The 20,544-nt window shown below is 37.0% G+C and overlaps 1 protein-coding gene across 8 annotated transcripts in view; it reads left to right on the top strand.

The window, feature by feature from the left end:
* PDE4D (phosphodiesterase 4D) overlaps positions 1–20,544 on the top strand; it is a 1,492,536-nt gene that overhangs the window by 908,559 nt on the left and 563,433 nt on the right. Inside the window, exon 1 of one of the 8 annotated variants that reach the window (XM_004744614.3) lies at positions 11,814–13,472. The exons of the other annotated variants lie outside the window; for them this stretch is intronic. Within the exon in view, the coding sequence (XP_004744671.1) occupies positions 13,426–13,472 (47 nt within the window). The 5' untranslated portion in view covers positions 11,814–13,425. Of the gene's footprint in view, positions 1–11,813; positions 13,473–20,544 lie in introns of those variants that run through there. 8 annotated transcript variants of the gene reach the window in all.

Genomic DNA, 20,544 nt, shown 5'->3' on the forward strand with positions numbered 1-20,544 from the left:
TTTGCAAATTGAACATAGCTTTTGTTTTTGTTTACATTTGTCATCGCAGGTGTCATCAGAATGGTTGTTTCAATTCAAGAATAGCATTTGCAATTTAGAGAATTATCTTGAACATCTGATTTTTAAAGTGCTCTTTGTGGCAGATGAGCTCACCCTCCACAATTTAGAAAGAAAAAGTGAGAAAACATAAGTTTTCCTCTACTGTCTAACTTGATTAGCTATTAAGAAGTGCCCTTGTTTGGATTACAATAAATATTTCATGGTGAAATTTCTCAGTGAAGATACCTTACTGAAGATGGTGTAGGTTTGGGGCTGCTAACTCAATGATTGAATGTGCACATGAAAATAACTTACCATTTTATAACATGAAGTCTCAAGGGATGGTTATTAAGAGGCCTGGAAATGTCATGTAGGTTCTGCTTTGCCATGTTAGTATGTTGTCCTTTTGTTCTGATTGACCCTCCCCATTATCACAAGATGATGGCCCTGACCAGGCACAAGGTCCAAAGGTAGAAAATGAAACTGTTGTTCTTTGTGCTTCTCTTTTTAGAAAACACTTCACCCATCTCAGCTAACTTTATATCTCTTTGGCAGGTTTGGTCTTGGGATATAAATGAATTACTGCCCATTAAATGGAATTAGACTGTTTAGGACTTGCCCCTGAGATGAGTATGAAGCCTCTTTCTTTGATTACTTGGCTGCTTCAAAAAATAGATTCCCACAAAAAAATAATGGGGTTTCTGCCAATAAGGAAGAAGGGAGAGTAGATATTGAGCAGCTTATCAGGAATACTAAAGGAACCATGATGTTAATCACATGGTTCCAAATGTTAAAACTGATGTTTCAACAAAGACAGTGTGATGCAATAGAAGCTGCATCTCAAGGTTTGATCCCAATCCTAAATTCCAATTTCCAAAATAGGAGGTCAGGAATCAATTTCATGACATTTGGGCCTCTGATACAAATGCCCTTAGCTCAGAGAGGGAAAAGGTAGAGTAATTTACCAAAAGGTGCTTGTTTGTTTTTCTGTTTTAGAAAGAGAGAACTGGGCATCCCTCAAAGAGAGTTGCTGTCCTTTCATTCAAATCAAGCCCAGAGAAAGGATTCTGTGGTGGGACTCTTTCCCATGTACCAGATGTTCAACACACTACAGAGACAGCTGTCATTAAGTTATTTTATGTCTTTCCCAAGAGAACTATCTGGAAGAAACACTTGGACTCTGACACCAAGGGTTAGTAGGGACTGGACCACTAGAAAACCAGAGGCTTGGTGGGGGGCTGATGAACAAGCAGCACTTTGAAAGCAGATCTCTGCCTGACTCATGGCAGTTGCAGCCAGGGAGCCCAGCAGGGAAGCGGCTGATGAACCCACAAAAGTGCCCACGAAACAAGGAGTCAGCTCTCAATATCTGCCAGGCCTCTGATGCAAGATGCCAGTTCAAGGAGAACAAACTTGTTCTTCCTTGCATCGTGTCTTCCCGTGCTCTTCAACCCCAGAGTGTTCACTATCAAGAGGGGGCAATCAGGAGAGCCGACTTGGCCCACCCACTCACCTCATCACCCCAGCTATGAGCAGGAAGGAAATGTGAGCTGAATCATGTTCGGAGTTTTGGATTACAAGTTGGAATGGCTATTCTAATTTCTGAATAGAATCTCAGCTGATAGTTTAAAGTGAATATAAAGTTCTGTATTGGCTAAGAGTGCCCTGAAAAGTCACAAGGCTAAGGAACCAAAATAAAATGGGTCACATGTCCGTATTTTCAATGATTATGTTACAATATTGATACTATTTTTTAAAAATATCCTGACAATACCACAATACATTTATATCTCTGATTGGATATTTATCCTGTCTAATATTTGAGAGGAGAATTAAAGAAAGTTATTTATACTGTCCAGCAAATGTTCTGATCTTTAAAACACCTGTGTTGCAGTAGCAAGCTCTCAGTATAGGTCTGCTTGAAAGTGTGAAAAGCTGTAATTCATTTAGAAAGTAATGTAAATGGGAAGGTTAGTACTGGGTAATAGTACCCGCCTGATCCCACTCAACCATCTATCACTTACCCTTGACCTTCTGCAACCCTGCCTATCTTCAGAGGCCTTTGGACTGGGAGTTTAGGACTGTCATTTGTTCATTATAGCTCCAGTTGATGAGGAGAGGCACCAGGGATTTGGGGCTACAACAGTCCCTTGATCTTTCTCCTTACGGAACAAAAATATTCAATCCTGACACACAGAGTCAGCCTCATCCCAAATGACTTGTACCTGTTGTCAGTGGGTAATAACGGGGGAGAGGGAGAAAAGTGAGTTTTTATTTTCATTAACTTTGTTCCTGCTTCCTGTATAACTTCCATTCTTTAAAAAAATAAGGCAGGAATTTCAAACACCATGAAAGCTTGTTGAGGGTCCTGACAACAAAGCACCTGATGCCCACCTGCCCCCTTTCTGCTTTTTAATTTTGCTCTGCCTCCTTTTTCTTTTGCTCCTATCACCAACATAAAGGGGGAAGAGTCGAGGGGAAAAGAGAAGTCCTCATAGTAAATTTACCATTTGATCAGTTTTTTGCTTTGTTTTTTGGAAAAATTTAAGTTTTTTTGTGTCTTCATCCTTTTTCTATTCTCTTTCTTTTCATGACTAAGAACAACAGATGAAATCAGGTTCTATTATACTTTGAGTTTGTTCCCACTCTATGTGCTTCCTGTAGAGAAAAATATAAGATATATAGTTAGGCAATTGGATTTCATATTAATAGCTTTCTGTCTCATTCACTGTGGGACCTGTGTTATGTTTTGCCAATTTGTATCTATTAAGTGATTCATATGCTCTATAGTGATGTTTTAAGGAATGGAATATAGCAATTATGGAGGAAGATACTGAGCCTTACGAATTCATCCCCAAGTCAGAATTAAAAACAAGACAGCACAAGGTATAAAAGGCTAGGTGAAAGAGAGGGGAATCTATCTAAAAAAAGGCAGCTAGTATTTAATAACTGGCCTTGAATTTGTTTTCTGCTCAAACACACAGAATGTTTTACTTAGTTATGTCAAGATGATTCACAACTGTTGCTCCAATATACTGAGTACTGAGTTCTGGTTTTAGCACATTTTAATATTTTAAATCTTTTGAATGATTGTGTTAAAATAACCGTGTGTGTGTGTGTGTGTGTGTGTGTGTATGAGAAGAAAGGGCATCTGTGCCCTTTCTTCTCATAAAAAGGATATATACTTTTCAAGTACTAAATTTTCTTATTCCATAAAGCTAATGAAACTCATAGTATATTCTCCCTTCCTTACTCTCTCTTTTTCTCTGTCTTTTGCCTCCTTATCTGAAACAGATTAACATTCAGTGAAGAAACTGGTAAAAGGGGTTTGAGAAAAAGAAGGGAATATTTTGACTGGGAGTGTACCAGACATCAGTCATAGTAAAAGAATGCTCTCTCCAGAACCTCTGGATGTGGCTATAGATGAAGATACACTAATTTTTAGTTCCTCTGTATGTGTTTTCATTTAAGGCTCTTGATCAAGTAACTGTTAATTCAATGTCAAACTAATTCACTGTGGCTGTTCAATAGTACAATAGACTATTAACTTTAAATCGGTTTACTTTTGGTGGGAAGGAAAGGATTTATAAATAGCAAAATAACGTTTCTTATATGGTGACTCGTTGAGTTCAGATTTTGATTGCAAGGAAAAGAAACCAACTCAGACCAGCTTCTATAAAAATGGAGGGACTACAGTTACTGTAAAGACATTGAAATTCACAGTAAAAACGTATAAATGGGCCTTGTTGGACTTGTAAAACTTGGGAATAGAAGCAACTCCTCTTTTTGTAGTGATGTCCTCTTCAGTTCCTGTTTGTCTCAGTGTTTCTGCTCTTTGGAACTTCTCTCCGTGATTGCCATAATTTCCTTAGTCATCAGTTTGCACTTGACCCAAAATGGCAGTTTTAGTCCCAGGTCCACCTGGTATTTTGGTTCAAGCCAAACTGGAACTGATGAAAGTCTTTTTCTTATGACCACCCATGTTCCAAAGATAGAATATTAATATTCGCTACCCAGTGAATGAATCAAGTGGCAATGGGTCAAGTTTTCATACATATTCCAATCAGGTTTTATAAGGGTAGGGTATAGGGGAGGCAAGCTCTTTAGAAGGAGTTTAAGGCAGAGAATAATCATGTTTGGTTTAGCTATTTATTTATTATCATCATTGACTCAACAAACATTTAACTGACCACTTATTATACTGCCAAACACTATTCAAGGTACTGGGGATATAGCAAGGACAAAACAGACCAAAAAATTTCATGGCCCCTGTGGAGTTTACATTTTTTTTTTTTTAACTTTCATTTATTTGAGAGAGAGAGAAGAAGAGTGGGGGGGATGCACAGAGGGAGAGAATCCTCAGGCAGACTCCCTTGATGCAAGGCTCAGTGTCACGACCTATGAGATCATAACCTGAGCCAAATCCAACAGTTGGACGCTTAACCAACTGAGTCACCCAGGCACCCCTGGAGTTTACATTTTAATGATAATCTTTAACCATCTATTTTAAAGATAATTGGACAAAAAATAGAGCATTAATGTCTCCATACAATAAATAAAAGGTGTTGAAAAAACAATACACATGTGTCTGTATCAATATAATATCTATACTATAAATAAAGATAATTTGTAAATATCACAGTCATATTTGTTTTTAGGTAATCCTCTTAACTCTCAGTGGTATGTGTGTGCATGTGTATGTGCTCTGAGAGCAGCAGTTGAGATCATTGCCTTTTAAATGGCATCTGATTTTCACACTGATGTAACTTCTGACTTCCTATTAAAATGACTGTGAAAATACACCCTTCAAAAAATTCCAATTAAAAAGTCACTAAAACCCGGGATTGATGGCAATTCATTGCTGGAAAATTAAAGAACCAATAAATTAGGTTGGAAGTATATATATTATTATTACTATTTTTATATATAGTAATATTATGATGTGATATATATTAGTATATGTAACTTAAATAGGAGATAGACTAGCAGACACAAAGATCACAATTAAGGAATTAGAGTTTGCAAGTACTCACATATTTGAGCTAGGGTAAAATAAATGCATACTGTTCCAAGAAGTGTGATCAGAAGCTTCACTATGCAGGTAGACATAACTTTAGTGTTGATACTTTGAACTGCGAATGAGTATTGCTTCTTGGCCCAGCTGTGGTGTTCGTGTGGACTTGGAAAAAGAATTAATCAGTTATTCATCTCCCTTTTTAATATTTGATATTGATTCAGCTAATAACATTGGTAGTATGTTTGAGCTCTTAAATATATATTTTGAATTTGGCTGTTTAGCTTTGAGGTTTGCGGTTGGATTTTTCAAGTTTATCAGAGATTTTTTCTGATAAATATTAAAAACTTGGGTTTCATATTCCAATGCCTAGATATTAACTAAGAATGACTATTCTTCCTTAATTAATAGTAATATAAAAATAGTACTGAATATGTTTTTATCCTCATTGGTGTTTTAATTATGCAAATAATATATGGAAATAATCTCATTGAGAGGATTAACCAATTCAGAAATAAGTAAAGTAAAAAGTAAAATTATTTTTTAATGATGCCCACTTTTAGTTCCCTATATCAGATAGTTTGTCAGTAGTTTGGCATATATCCTTCTGGTACTTTTCTTCTGCATTGGCATCAATATATTTATATATACCTGCACATTTAGAAATCATAATAACTGTATCAAATAACCCAAACTAAGATACCATTCTGAAAACTTGCATTGTTTTTCCCTTTTTTTCTCAGCTACCAATATTTCGATATTTTTCCAAGTTATGTTTAGGAATCTATAATATCCCATAAATAGGGGTTATTTTGAAGCTGAACCTTATCACATGAGAAATATTTTTATTCCTTTGAATTCTGAAACAAATATGATATAAAACCTTTAGAAAAGTTAAAGGTAGGAATAAAATATAATTCCATTTTAAAAGAGACTTCAAACATTATCACATTGGTCTTTTTCTCCTATTAATTTTTTTCATTTCAATTTAAGGAAACTGAAGACCCATTAAAGAGTCTGTATTTTATTACTTTTTCTATGATTGAATTTAAAGTATATGTGGGGGCGCCTGGGTGGCTCAGTGGGTTAAGCCTCTGCCTTCGGCTCAGGTCATGATCCCAGGGGCCTGGCATCGAGTCCCGCATAGGGTTCTCTGCTCAGCAGGGAGCCTGCTTCTCCTCATCTCTCTCTCTGTCTGTCTCTCTGCCTATTTGTGATCTCTCTCTCTCTGTCAAATAAATAAATAAAATCTTTAAAAAAATAAAAAAATAAAGTATATGTGAATAGGACTTAAAATTTTCTCTTCTCATTACATATTTTTTGTAATTTACTGAGTAAACTAAAAATTACAATAGCCTATGAGTTTGCTATTATTTCTATGTTATAGATAAAGAAATGGAGTCTCACAGAGGTTTAGTGAGTTGTTCAAAATTACACAAAAGTAAAAGCCAAAACATGAAATTAAGGGCTCTTGTTTTGAGACTCTAAGACAGAATGCAAATTCAACTTTTTCTTTTCAAAGTTGCTATGGATTCTTTCCATATTTGATTTTTGGATAATAAATATTAAGTACTTTCTTTGTATTCTAGTGTTAGGTATTCTACCACTTCTACTTTGGAAAATATTAAAAGTGGAATTTAGCTAGCATTCTAAATATCCCAGTCATAAAATATATTGTGTTTGATGATATGAGAAATTTTTATTCCTGCAAATGTATTGATTATCATTTAAACTGAGAAGGTGATGATTCAAAATCACTTGTATTAGTTAAATCATGACAATGTCTACCAAAGCAACCGTTGCTTTTAGGTGATGAAAACAGGTGATTAGTGATTTTTTTCTCACTTTTCTATTAGTGGTTGTATCCTTGATTATAGAACATGTAGAAAGTGAATGTAAAATAACCTACTGAAACATGACACAGTTCCCTTTGACTCTTAGCAGTCAAAACCATGGCTTCATGAAGAGCTCCTCTTCTTTTGGTTATAAATTGCACTGAAGTTATAAAAGCCTTTAGACTTTGCTAGAACTTGCCCAAAGTGGGAAGTCATCTCTATTAACATGGTGATTAGTTAACATTTATTGAGTGCCAACAATGTTTTTTGGTGTTATAAATACATGGAGGAAGATGCTGTTTCTTTCCAGAGGGACTGGTTTTCTGTAAGAGTGAGAGAGAAGATTTGTTCTTGAATGTCTGCTGTACTGGGAGATAGGGGTGGGGAATGTGCAGTCATCTTGCATCTCATTCTACAGATTAGAATGCCACCCTCGCCTCTTTATTTAAACAGGTCACACACACACACACACACACACACACATATATATAATGCAGAGAACAAATATTGTCTCATTAACTATTTGTCAATGACATATATATATGTTAAGTGACATATACATATAATGCAAAGAACAAATACATATATGCATTATATATGTCACCAGTTAATATGTATATGTATATACACATATAATATATAATAAATATATATTTGCATAATATATAAGTATATAATATTTATATTATAAATAAATTTATATAAAATAGGTATTATATATGTATATACATATATGTGTACACACATATACCTATATAAGAAGTACACATAAATTTCATTTTATTGGAAATTTTTAAAAAATATTATTTTTCTGACTTTAGGTTAAAATATTCATATCCCCCAAAATAGCCAATGACTGTAGCTTCTGTTTCCTAAAATATAACATATTTATGCTACAAATATAGAGAATGTGCTTTAAAAAGTTCATAGTGGTATTTGCATATGTACATATTTTTATACAAAATAAATATGTAGAATAGAGGGATTAGTTTTTCCATTTGACAACTATGAGACAAAAGTTCTCCAACCTTTTGAAAATATGGGACACTTCCCTAAAATACCCAAACTAATAATTAGTATTCATAAAAGATTAATAAAAGATCATCTTTTGGATCCTTGTCATTTCATATCTAAATCTAGAGGAGCTTTTATTATGAAGTTAATTAAAGGGAGTCATTGATTTTAGCTATTGGTTATCACAGAATGTGACAGCACCAGAAAGATATACCTTAACAAGTGGAAATACCATTCCATTCTGAAAGTGAAACTCAGGGAGATCAGTGAGGTAAGTCATTGCTCCCTCCCTACCAGATAAGTTCAGAAACTAGGGTGGGTCTGTATTATGCTGTGCTTGTATTAGCATAAAGGTCGAACTTCATCCTTTGTATGACACTCATTGTGAGGAGGCCTATCAATTGAAGGAGTTTGAAGAACCCTCAATGGAGTCTTGAAACTGACAATATAGACATTTTGCCTAGAAAATGTTAATTTTGTGTTCCTACTGTTAGGCCTCTGTAAACATTTATAAGAACTGGACTCCCTTTAGCAAACCAAACCTTGAAATAAACAGGTAGAAGCAAAGGGGCGCTGGTCGAAACCTGCCCATCCCTTTGCCCTGCCCCAAACCATCCCCCTTGTAAGCCTCATCCCTTAGCTGGGTGGGAGAGGATTTTGGTTGTTGAAAAAGGGTAGAGTGACACTCCCTAGTTAGTACTACTCTGCTTCTAAACACACTAACCAGTCTTTCATGAAAATGCTGGTTAGAGTATTGTAGTTCACACCATATTAATAAATCGACATTTAAAAAAATTTGTTCTTGCATCAGCCTCGTATGTTGATGGTTAATGTGAGTCTGTCCCTGGAAGGCTGATTACTCTTACGTTTGCTGTGGGATTAAGAATTTTAAAAAGAGAGACAACAACCAGCCTTTATGCCAGTTGAGCTAAGGCTACATGATGGCTGTAAGGATCTCTGCAAGTTTGTGCTAATCTCTAATGCTCAGCTAATAATTAGTACTGCTTAAGGGGGGCTGGGATCTGCAATAACAGTAATCTCTTATGTATGTTCCTGGCATTTCTTAGAAGTTCCATGAAAGGATGACTACCTTTTAGTAGAAAAAACAAATTTGTATTACTCTAGTCTGTCAGTGTTATTCATCTTTGAGAATTTGCTTTTAAATTACAAACCTATTAGTTCTGCTCAAATGTTATTTCTTTTTTTTTTTTTAAAGATTGTATTTATTTATTTTACAGAGAGAGATCACAAGTAGACAGAGAGGCAGGCAGAGAGAGAGAGGGAAGCAGGCTCTCTGCTAAGCAGAGAGCCTGATGTGGGACTCGATCCCAGGACCCTGAGATCATGACCTGAGCCAAAGGCAGTGGCTTAACCCACTGAGCCACCCAGGCACCCTCAAATGTTATTTCTTGAACACTACGCATTTGTAAAATACTAAGTCTTGTGAAGTACCAGTTTGTAAAATACTAGTCCTAACTCTGAAGACCCTGTTTCAAATATACATGGAATAAAAATGTTGGAAATAAGCTATTACTATCCTCTAAGCAAGCCCATTCTTTTATATATATTGCCTTGAGTTTTCAAAATACTCAATTTAGGATTGTTTATTAATGTGTAGTCTTGGTTCTCTGAACTATGAAATAAATTACATTTTTTTCTTTGTTATCCCTCAAGCAGAAATTTGGCTTTTCTACTATTTATCATAGCTTCTCAGTTGTGTGTCCTTTCATCCTAATTTGTTATACTTTATTCTAGAGAGTTGCATATATAAAAATAGAAATAAAAAGCCAAGAAAAGTCCACTTAAAAAATACTCGTTTGAGATCTCCTTTTGGTTTAAATATATTTTAGTTTTACATCTCCTTTAGTAATTGGCTGTGCAAATCATTGTTTTGGTTTGTTTTTTTTTTAACTTCTAAAGTGCTTTGCATATACAATTGCCCACCAATGGGAGTAGGTATACAATGTTGAACTATGTGGTAATTGAAAAATATTCAGAGTTGTTTGGGGTATCCTATGACCCATAGGCATTACTGTGGCATATGAACAAAGTAGAATAGAATGGACTGAAAAAATCAAGAAATTTTAAATAAATAATAGTTATTATAAAGAAAAATCAATTTCCACATCATTTTGCAAGTATTTGTACTTGCCCCTTTCCATGGAGACCCACATTTTACATAGTGTGAGGATTAAGTGTTGGTTTTGAAATAACTTAATGTTCATCTTCTTATCAGCATCATCAGCACATAAAACACTGACCTATCAATCTGAATTCTCTTCCAGATTTACTCCTAACATCAAGTGTAATAATAAAGAAATATTATTCTTTTGGAGACTCATCTCCAAAATTGGCACAATAAATGTCATACTCTCCTCAGCATGATTCTGTAAGGCTAAAGTAATACCTGTGAAAATAGTTTTTTTTTTTTTCAAGCCATTAACACTAATGAAAAGTGGTATTATTCTTATTATAGAGACCTTAATAATATAGTGGTAACTCATGCAGGCCCTGGAGCCATACTTTCTTGGTTAAGATCATGACTCTTATTGTCTGTTTGACCTTGGGCATGCTACCTAATATGAGTGTCTCAATTTCCTCATTTGTAGAATGGGACAAATAATGGTCCTTATCTAATAGTGTTGTGAGGATTAAATGAGATAATAGCGTAACATCCTTAGTACAGGGCCTTGAGGCAAGGTGGGCATGAGGGCAAGGTGATTTTTCCTTGCTCTTAAATAGGAATATTTAAATATGTCATACAATATCACATATTGAATTACTCTGTGATGCTTGATTCCCAGCATTCAAAGTCAAAAATAATTCAGATGGGAGTTTTCTGGTTCCCATCACAATGACCTAAAGGAAGAGTTTTATTCCCTTTGGAAAAAGGAGGTCATGAAGACACTGCATAAACTATAGAAAATCCCCATATATATTCTCGACTTTCTTTCAAGCTGTGGTACCATCTGAACCTACAAGTTTGAATGGCTTTTAAGGGAATCATTCAGTTCTTCCTCATCACAGGAATACTTCCATTAAGATCATCATTTGAGGGGCACCTGGGAGCTTTTGGCTCAGGTCATGATCTCAGGGTCCTGAGATTGAGCCCCATATTGGGCTCTCTGCTCATCAGGGAGCCTGCTTCTCCCTCCCTCTCTCTGCCTGCCTCTTTGCCTACTTGTGATCTCTCTCTCTGTGTCAAATAAATAAATAAGAACTTTAAAAAAAATCATCATTTGATCAAAATGAAAATTTCCCAAATCATGAAAGATTTCAAGACTAAATTTATACCTGGTTTTGAATTTATGGGAAATATCCCCACCTCCCCCAATTCTGGGTAGTATTTTCTGTGATGACAGGGCCTCACCAGAGGAATCTTAACTAAAGATAATGGCATGATTCATTAAATGTTGCCAATATTCCATTTAATATTAAGCAATTACATAACAGCTTTTTAAATGCCTGTTAAAACTGATATATTCATATTGAGTACACTGCTACTTGTAAGGTCCGGTCTTCGATGAACACCATTTAAGTGCCAACCTACTATTAGAAGAGTTTACTATTTTATTCTTGCTCCAAAATGGCATCAACAGTGATGGGGGGCTTTCAGGGGATTGTTGAACAGCATTTTTGGAACAAAGGGTAAGCTTGAGGAAATACAAAATATCAACTGTAGGCTTTCAATGCTTTATCTCAGCACTCCACAAATCTACACACCCCCTAATCAAACAAGCAGCTTTATGGCATGCGCAATTGCAACTGAAGTATAACCGACTTCCGCAGAACTGGCTTCCACAGGATTTCCTGTCCAAAAATTACCGTGTGGTCATCTGTAGCTGAATGGTTATAAATCTTTAAAGTTAGCAAGACACGCCTAGCCTTTTTTTTTTTTTTTTTTTTTTTTAAAGGAGAGAGAGTGACCAAACCCTGTCATATGCAAAATTTCTCCGGAGTTCTTCCATTCCTGTTCTTTGCCCTGGCTAGGAAGGGAAAAATAAAAACAAGCAAACAAAAACCCTCCCTTCACAATATCTGTTTGTTCAAGGTGTCATTTCCCTGGTAGGTTATTTACAGATTTCTTACTGCTTCGCTCATCTTGCCTGGTAATTACTTACTGAAAGAAATCTGCTCTTTAGAGTGAGCTGTTCCTTTAACCCCTTTGGCTCACTCTTCCTTGGAGGCGAGCAAGGGCGTGCTGCAGTGTCTGGGAACCCACCTAGAGGGCCCCCTTGACGCCAGCACATCCCCTGTCAGGCAGCAGTCTCTGCAGCCAGAGCGGGCTGCTGCAGAGTTCATGTACAGTACCACGGAGCCTGCAAGTGTCCTGAGCTGCTCAGAGCCGGGCGGCACAGCCCAGGGCAGACAAGGCGGCTGCGAGGATTCCAAAGGTTCTGCTGGAAATTCGGAGCTGGGAGACCCCAGCAGGAGCCTGTTGCCTTTGTGTTTTAAAAGCATGCAAGGTCTGTATAGCTCGGGCACGAGAATCTTTCAGAAGATGTCAGCGCCTCAGAGTAAATGACACCTATTGGGGAATTGAATTTGGGGTAAAAGAGACAGAGAGAGAGAGGGAGGATAAAAGAAAGACAGCGGGTGAAGAAATTCTTAGACAACGTCTGACTTGCAGCCGTGAAATTCATTTTCTTTCCAAGGCAACATATGAAAAGCCCGCACATGGTTTTAATAACAAATTAAAGGGGATTCTGCAGTGAAAGGATCAATAGCTTAGTCATTTTACTTAAGGAGAGCGGACAGACTTATTATGGGGTTAGGCAGCAGAAACGAATCTCCTCATGACAGCACCTTCTGAAGTCATGACAGTAGCTAATGGTAATCCTGTCCTGCAAAGCAGAAATTGCTCCTTGCCTTCCTACTTTTACCATTGAAAACCGGCAATTCAGAGATTTGGGAAAGAAATTGGCTTTGATTATCCATGGTTTCTAGCCCCTCTGCCCTGGTCTTTGTCCGACGTGTCTCAGAAGGCAGCACTGCGTTAAAGTGACCACACATGAATATGTGCCTAAGAAAGAAGAAAAAGCAATATTCGTTTCTAAAGGACAGCATGGCAAAGCGACCTGAAGTTTTCCATTGCCCTTCTAACACTTCTTTAACAAGGATAACAAGAAACTGTCTTTTGACTCCTTTTTTCCCACATTCCAGAGTCCTTCCTGAGAGGATGCATTAATTTACACTCTAGGCAGTTGGATTATACCAGGACAATATTTGCCACCATTTAGGATTAGCGACCGAACTGGTTATTTTAGTGTGTTGACTAACGAGTGGAACCTAAATGGATGGACCCATACCTGCAGTGCTCTGTGATATTTCTTTTTCCAAATCCTGGAAGGGCTTTTGTTGTTGCTGTTTGTTTTTGGGGGGGGGATTTTTTTGGAATTCAGTACTTGTTGCAATAATTGCCCATGATAGCTGCTCAAACAGGAGAGTTGGGATTCATCTATGAAAATCACTACATGTAACATATGAGACAAGGAAAATATTAATGACAGAAGATCTGCAAACATGATGCACGTGAATAATTTCCCCTTTAGAAGGCATTCTTGGATATGGTGAGTAATCAATATCCCCCTTTAGTTTGTAAAGCTCAGAATTATAAAATTCCATGACAGGTGCCAGAGGTGAATATTTCTTGAACAAGAATATGGGTATCAAATGAGGATGAAGCGTGAAACATGTTTAAAACCTAATGTTGTCTGAGAAAGTAATGGTTATGCAATAACAAATTACTTGTTAATATAAAAGCATCCCAAAATAAAAATTCCAATATGAGGACATTTACAATTGCTAACATTTCATAGAGAAAAAAACCAATAATTTTGTGAATGACAGGTATTTAACTAACAAATAAAAGAAAAAGGGAGGTTTGGGTTTGTTTGTTTGTTTTTCTTTTCAGTTTCATTTGAAAATTCCCTGGGGAAGGACATACATGCATTTCTGACATCTAATGTCTAATGTCAACTTGCTTGCCCTTAAGTCTTCTTGAATTTCCAAAAGAAGGGAAAACTTAGAATGTCGACTCAGTTTTAAAATAATACTAAGATGTGTCAGTGTCTCACATATAAGGAATTTAACTGCTTAGAAGTTAAGTAACTATATATAAAATCTAATTTAACTCTGAAAAACTCTTTCCACCAGAATGAACCAATTTAATAGAATTCTAAAACATGAATCTAGGATGAAGTGTTCAGACTCTTAAAGAATTTGCTTAGTGCATTGATATTATATTGTGTATTAAGGCTCAACGCAATTTATTAAGGTCCCAGGACATGTGACATCATGTACTATTTCTTATTAGAGTTTATGACTAAATGTGTATAGGAAATAATTGCTGAGGGTATTATAAGGACAGAGCTCATTATTTTAAAATTGCTTGTTTTTAATCACACCTTTAGGGCTGACTGGATTTCAATCTCATAGCAAAAACTTTGTCAGTGCTTGATAAAGGCACATTTTAAGGTTTTGTGGCTACTACCATGGTTTGTTTTGGATACTGCAATGTGTCTGATTTTGAAAATATATTTTTCTGGTAAATTTTTTTTGGCTGGTCTTAGGAGAAGTCATAAATACCAAAATAGAGGATTCTGAGGGTTTTTCTAACTACTTTTATGATAGTGTCTCAAATGAAATCTCCCTGGTATCTTAAGGCTCTGCCAAAATCATCTGCTGGTTTGTTACAGATGTTTGAGCTTGTTAGCTGAAAGTCACTTGTAGAGAAGGGTGGGTGACATCCTCAGTCACTCTGGGGAGGTACTGATTTTCTCTCACTACCAGAGACATCCAGAACTGACGTTGTGGCGTATCTTCCTTCTCTGCCTTCCAGAGCCACGGTCCCCTATCTCTACTGTGTTTGGGAGGGAGTCTGAGTGCCATGCCTGCAAACCTTAATGGCCCCTTTTCCAAGTGCATCACCAGAGTTCCCAACTCAGTGGGAGCTTTGGGTCTATGACCTTACTGGGCCTGATGGTGAGGTTCTGCCATCAGCAGTAAGGTCCTTGTCATTCTTACAGAATTCAATCACATAAATAGTCTTTAACCCTAAGGTAAGAAGGTCTTAGAAATAGTCCCTGGCATGTAGTAGGCATTTATCAAATATTTTTTTCTTCTATTCCTCTGCCTTTCTTCAAGGTTAATTTTGAACCCATTACAATTTGTTTAGGGTGGAAATTACCATTCTCATTTCTAAAAAGTGTACCTTGCTATAAAGCAACAGTTTTTGTTCTGCCTGAACCAGGTTGTTTGGGTCCATTTGTTTATGTTGCAATACGTAGAATGCATGTACTACACTTTGAATAACTAACATTATGACCACCTCATATTTTGCTACAGTTATCTCACATGTACTTTTAACAGGAGAGAGATGAGCTATTCAACTCTGTAGTTTTTGAAAGAATGCAAATGTGCTTATTCATGCTCCTCTAGGTCTGTAATATATATGTTTGAAAGCTATATAGAGAAGTTGAGAGTCCTGGTGGTTTTCCTTTGTGCTTGAAACTCGGTAATCCTCCATATACTTCACAGTATCATGTGTCGATTTGTTGTTGTTGTTGTGGCCAAACGTAGCCAGTGTGGAGTGTGAGTGTTCTGTAGATCTCTTCTTGCCTGGGCCCTTTAGAAGGAGTCATTAATAAGACATTGACCTCAAAGGGAGAGAAGGTGGTGTTTTTTTCCAGGTGACCCAGTTAATGTCATGCTTGGTTCTCAACTTGCCTGATTGTTGTTTTCCTCTGATTTATAACCTCACCTTTCAGTACTGTGGTAAGAGATTCTAGGTATTTGTTGACAGAAAACCTCCCTTCCCTTTGTCCTACTGTAAGAGTCCCTAAAAGATTGGATTCCATGCTCATGAATTGCTGTGCTGAGAAGGAAGGATTTGCCGAGTTGTTCTCCTTTTCATCTCTATGGGCTCACGTTCCTCATTTCCATGTGTAGGTCTGATCTTGTCTTTTCTTTCTTTCGTCTTCTTCTTCTCCTCCTCCCCCACCCTCCTCCTACTCCTCTTTCTTCTCCTCCTTTACCTTCTTCTTCTTTCACAAAGGGGCAGATTAGAAGTTGGCCACAGATCAATGCCAGGGACTAGTAAACATTTTAAAGGAGATGTGTGCTTTGGTTTGATGAGCCCTGGCTCATCTCTAAGAAGGTTCTAACCCCTTTGGATAGGCAGGATAAAGAGCTGTGTGCTGTTTTTCTCTCTGCTTCTGAGGAGCAAGAAGGAGGGAAAATTGAGATCTAGAGTAGTCTTCCAACATTTATCAGAGGTAATGATTCAAGTGAAGCCTGTGTATACTCATACTCTCCCACTTGGACTCTCATCCTCTTGCCCTAGAGCTAGTGTGTTGAGAATTGAGCAATAGTAATACAGAATTCATTGTTTATTGGTTACAAGGTAAAGTTAATAAGTGGTCTTTTTACTTGTTTTAATAGAACACTAACCCATAAGTGCTAAGAGAGTGGTATGAAGAATGTGCTTTTCTTGTTTAAAGCTACATTAGAAATATTTTCTGGAGAGTTTTATTACGAAGCCTTCTTTCCATTACATTTGTTGACCTTTTTACTTCCAAGCCAAACAAAGATTAGGGTTTGCCTTACTAGGTGAATAAGTACTATATAGCTCTTCTTATTTTTCATTCTGGCTGGTTGTGAGCATATAGTGATGGTCTGGCAGTTCAAGGATGGGTCTTCTTGCATGGTTTGGAAAAAAGGAAATGAAAGTCCGCTCTCCAGGAATTTAAATTCCATTTAGTAGCAAGTAAAATGAATCTGCAGAAGCATCATGGCCCAGAGTCATATCCAGCGGTCAGTCAAGAATGACATAACATAGTGTGCCTATGTATAGATGTATGTCTGTGGATTTTTGCCTAATGTAAAAGCAGAACACTTCCATGTAGTCTGATTTATGAAGATGCTATAATTTTATGCCAGAAACACCAGGGTTCTCTTGAATGCAACTGAATTGTACATGTTTAAGATTTAGGAGGGTGCTTTATTTAAATACCTTTGCTTTCTTTTTATGGTGGACTCAAGTGACTCTGAGTGAAGACAGTGGGAAACAGAAATCAAAGGCCACTGCTATGGGGGGCTGCCCAGGGCTGGTATTAGCATGTGCCTCTGAGGAAACCTGAGGAAGAGTTGGGATTAGTGACTGTGGATGGTGATTAACTGTTTTACTTATTTGGTGCTTAGGACTTAATTTTTTAAAGGCTACACATTTAAATTATTTTATCAAGCTTTCTTTATGGTGCTGAGAGGTGACTCCAGTTGAGAGGCAAAATAGGGTGATTATGGTAACCTGACTCCACACTGAGTCTTCTTTTCCCTTTTTCTAGGCTGGCACATCCCTTTATTGATCGTGTCCTTCCCAGGTCCTGATAAGGTTTACTCCAGCAATTCATGGTTTATTTTTCTCTGGTAAACCAAGAGTTAAACTCATGTACTGATTTGTTTTCCTTGATCTAAATCCTTCAGAGAATGAAAGAAGATATAAAGCAACATATCAACAATATCTTATGCATATATGTATGCATAAAGTATAAATATATACATGTGTATATACGTGCATGCGCACACACACTTATATATATATAAACACAATGAATAAATTTAATCAGAGAAAGGCAAGCTGGCCTGATTCCTAATGCAAGGATCATCCTTCTCATCTGGCCTCTTCAAGTCTCATCTTGAAGATGAGAAAAAAAAAAGTTTTTCTTTGCTTTATTTATTGAAACTATAGAAACTCAACCCAAATTGCATTTTCTAGAGTTTGTTTTGGCCAATGCAATAACCTTGCTTGTCTTATGAGAATATTAGCAAGTGGGAGAAACATTGAGTTTGATGACCACATGCAGTGAAGGACAAAATGCACAAAGTCTCACACAAGATAATGGAGATCTGCTCATTTTAGTCAACCTAAAATTCCTGCCAGTGTTTGTCTGTCTTCTGATGAGATTTCAGATCATTGCTGATCTTGTTTCAGTACCATCTCTTCCCCTGAGTGACAAAACTGCCCATAAGTTCTGGAATACTAATGCCAAATTCTCAGATTGATCCTGAATTTCTGTTATGGCCAAATACAATTTATATGTAATAGAATTGAGGTAGAGATCATAATTATACAAACTCATCTTGTTCACAAATCCCCTGGGTTAGATAGAAAAGTCAGCTATTGTTTAAGGCAGAAAGTCAGGTTTAGATTTAATATAACAAAGATTTTTCATTAGATGAAATATTAATCCTATTAAACATATGACTTTTTTTTAGGTTTTCTATTTTATTATCTTTTATTGCTTCTATCTGTATTCTCCTTAGTTTTTGTTAGCAATATCTTATACTTTTAAAATAAAAATAAGAAGTCATTTTTTGTACAAGTTGATTATGGAATGGTATGATAGAGGAGTAAAGGGGGCACCAGTCATATTAACATGCCCACAACTTACGGAAATTAAATGTAATTTTTAGTCTAAGCAGACTTAGTAAAATAGTGCTCTTTAAACTGCTGACAAGTTATATCCTCAATGGCCTAAGTGGGTGGTCTCTGTCAGAAAGGTTTTAGACAATCCCTACAAAAAAAGGAAGGAAGAAAATATTCTCCATCATGTGAAAATAATTACCTATGAATTTAGGGTGTTTTGCTTCTGTTAAATTCTTCACTCCCCACCCACCCATTTCTGTATCCCTTTTAGCTATTACTGAGTTACTTCCACTAATGTTTAGGTATCTGGGCTCGGAGAAAAATAGGCAAGTAAAGGAAAAGGAAAATAATTCAGAATTATGAGAGGAAGAATATCCCAAGGAGGGAACCTGACAACCAGTTTCTGACTTGCTACAGTTTAGAACTAACTTCCTTCCCATCACCCCATCCTCCTTCCCTCCCTCCCCCCTCCCTTCTTTCCTTCCTTCCTTTCTTCCCTCCGCAGTATCCACATTTTGCCTCTTCCTCTTCTCCTTTGATCATACCCCACAAGCATGAACACTCATCAATGCCCATCTAGCTGTAGCGTCATTGCCAACATTTACAATAGCTCCAAAGACCTCCAAGCCATAAATTAACTGATGACCCTGTTTATCACTCAATGGACTCTTGGCCGGTGTTTCTAGTTGTTAGAGAAACCAGCCTGTAAACATACTTTAGACGAGATATTTCAACTAAAGATTCTGTCACGTGCAGTTGTGGGATATATATTTGGTTTCAAGGATAGATAATCGAGATTCTGTACCATCAGGTTATTGGCTGGGAAAAAACAAAACAAACCAAAAAAAGCCTCAGGTTTCTAACTCTAACTTTTGGTGTTAATAATATCTGTGACCTTGTGAAGGCTCCCTGAGCTCTTCACCACTTGTTGAAAATGAGCGCAGCAGTTATTTCCCTGCTTCCTGTTGAAGAGTAGACTATTAAAGAACCTCTCATAGCAAATGGGGGAATAATAATTTATTAGACTGCTAGACCATGGCATGCTGAAACCTCTTGAGAGAATTTCTTAAAAATATAAGTATCAAATGTAACCACTGACTACTTAATAGAAGAGGCAAACATTGACTGAACACCATTCCCCAGTCCTCCATCCCTGCACCTGTTCCCGGATTTAACATAATGATTTAATGGCAACAGTAACTTTTACAGGTGGGTCTGATTTGAATCCCTGTTTGCAGATGAGGAAAGGAATGCTCAAAGAAGGTAAATAGCCTGTCCAAGGTCCCATATGTATATGACTTAGGGTTGCTGACCCACTCATAACCAGGTCCAGCCTCATTTTAAAACCCAGTGTGTTTATATCACCATATGTTGTTCTGTGGCAGATGCCTTAGCACTCTGTCTGTGGACCTTCTGGAAAATAGACTTAGCAGGAAGAGCAGAGAAAATAATCAGTTTCACTGTGTTAGTTAGCAAGTTGGGTAAGTGCATGGGATGCCTAATGAATGTCAGTGGCCTTTCCCTGAGTCATGTTAGTCCCTGACCTAAACTTCCACTATGTCAGTGGCTCTTTTTGTGTTTTCTCAGAATGATAAATTTTATAAGGAATTTGAGGTGAAACATGTTCCCAGGAGCACTCTGTCTGGTCAATGGGGTCCTTTCTGTGGATTAAGGAAAGGTGCTTCTCTAGGCAGATATTTTAGGAAAGACATCCCACTTCAAGCAAATGAATTAGAAATGCAGAGTATGGTGTTTCATGAATGGATAGAGCCTCTGTGCAAAGCAAAAGGCATTGCTTGCTCTGGGCACATAGTCAGCCAGTGGAGCAGGTGTGAGTTGAACTTTGCTCACGTGCTGTTGGACGATGATCAAACGGCACAGCCCTGACCCTGTCTGGACATGGTCTCCACCTCCACCTCAAAGGGCAGTTCTGATGGTCAGATAAAATTCATGTCTTCGAGAGTGCTTTGCTGAGAATAAAGGATCAACAAAGTTTTGAGTTTTGCTACCATTGTTATTATTTTCTTCAAGATGTTCTAATTACAGGTCTTGGAAATTATTATTATTATTTTTTGCATGGATAAAGAATATTCACATTTTCTGAAATCAGAGCCATTGCCGAACTGCCAAAGAAACATTTTGATCATGAAATTGCCAATATCTTAGCTGCTGAAAAATGTCATTCTTACTCGATTGTGTTAGAACATGGGGAACAT

Source organism: Mustela putorius, unplaced genomic scaffold (genome assembly GCF_011764305.1).
Source record: "Mustela putorius furo isolate JIRA1106 unplaced genomic scaffold, ASM1176430v1.1 tig00000145_pilon_pilon_pilon, whole genome shotgun sequence".
Lineage (NCBI taxonomy): Eukaryota > Metazoa > Chordata > Mammalia > Carnivora > Mustelidae > Mustela > Mustela putorius.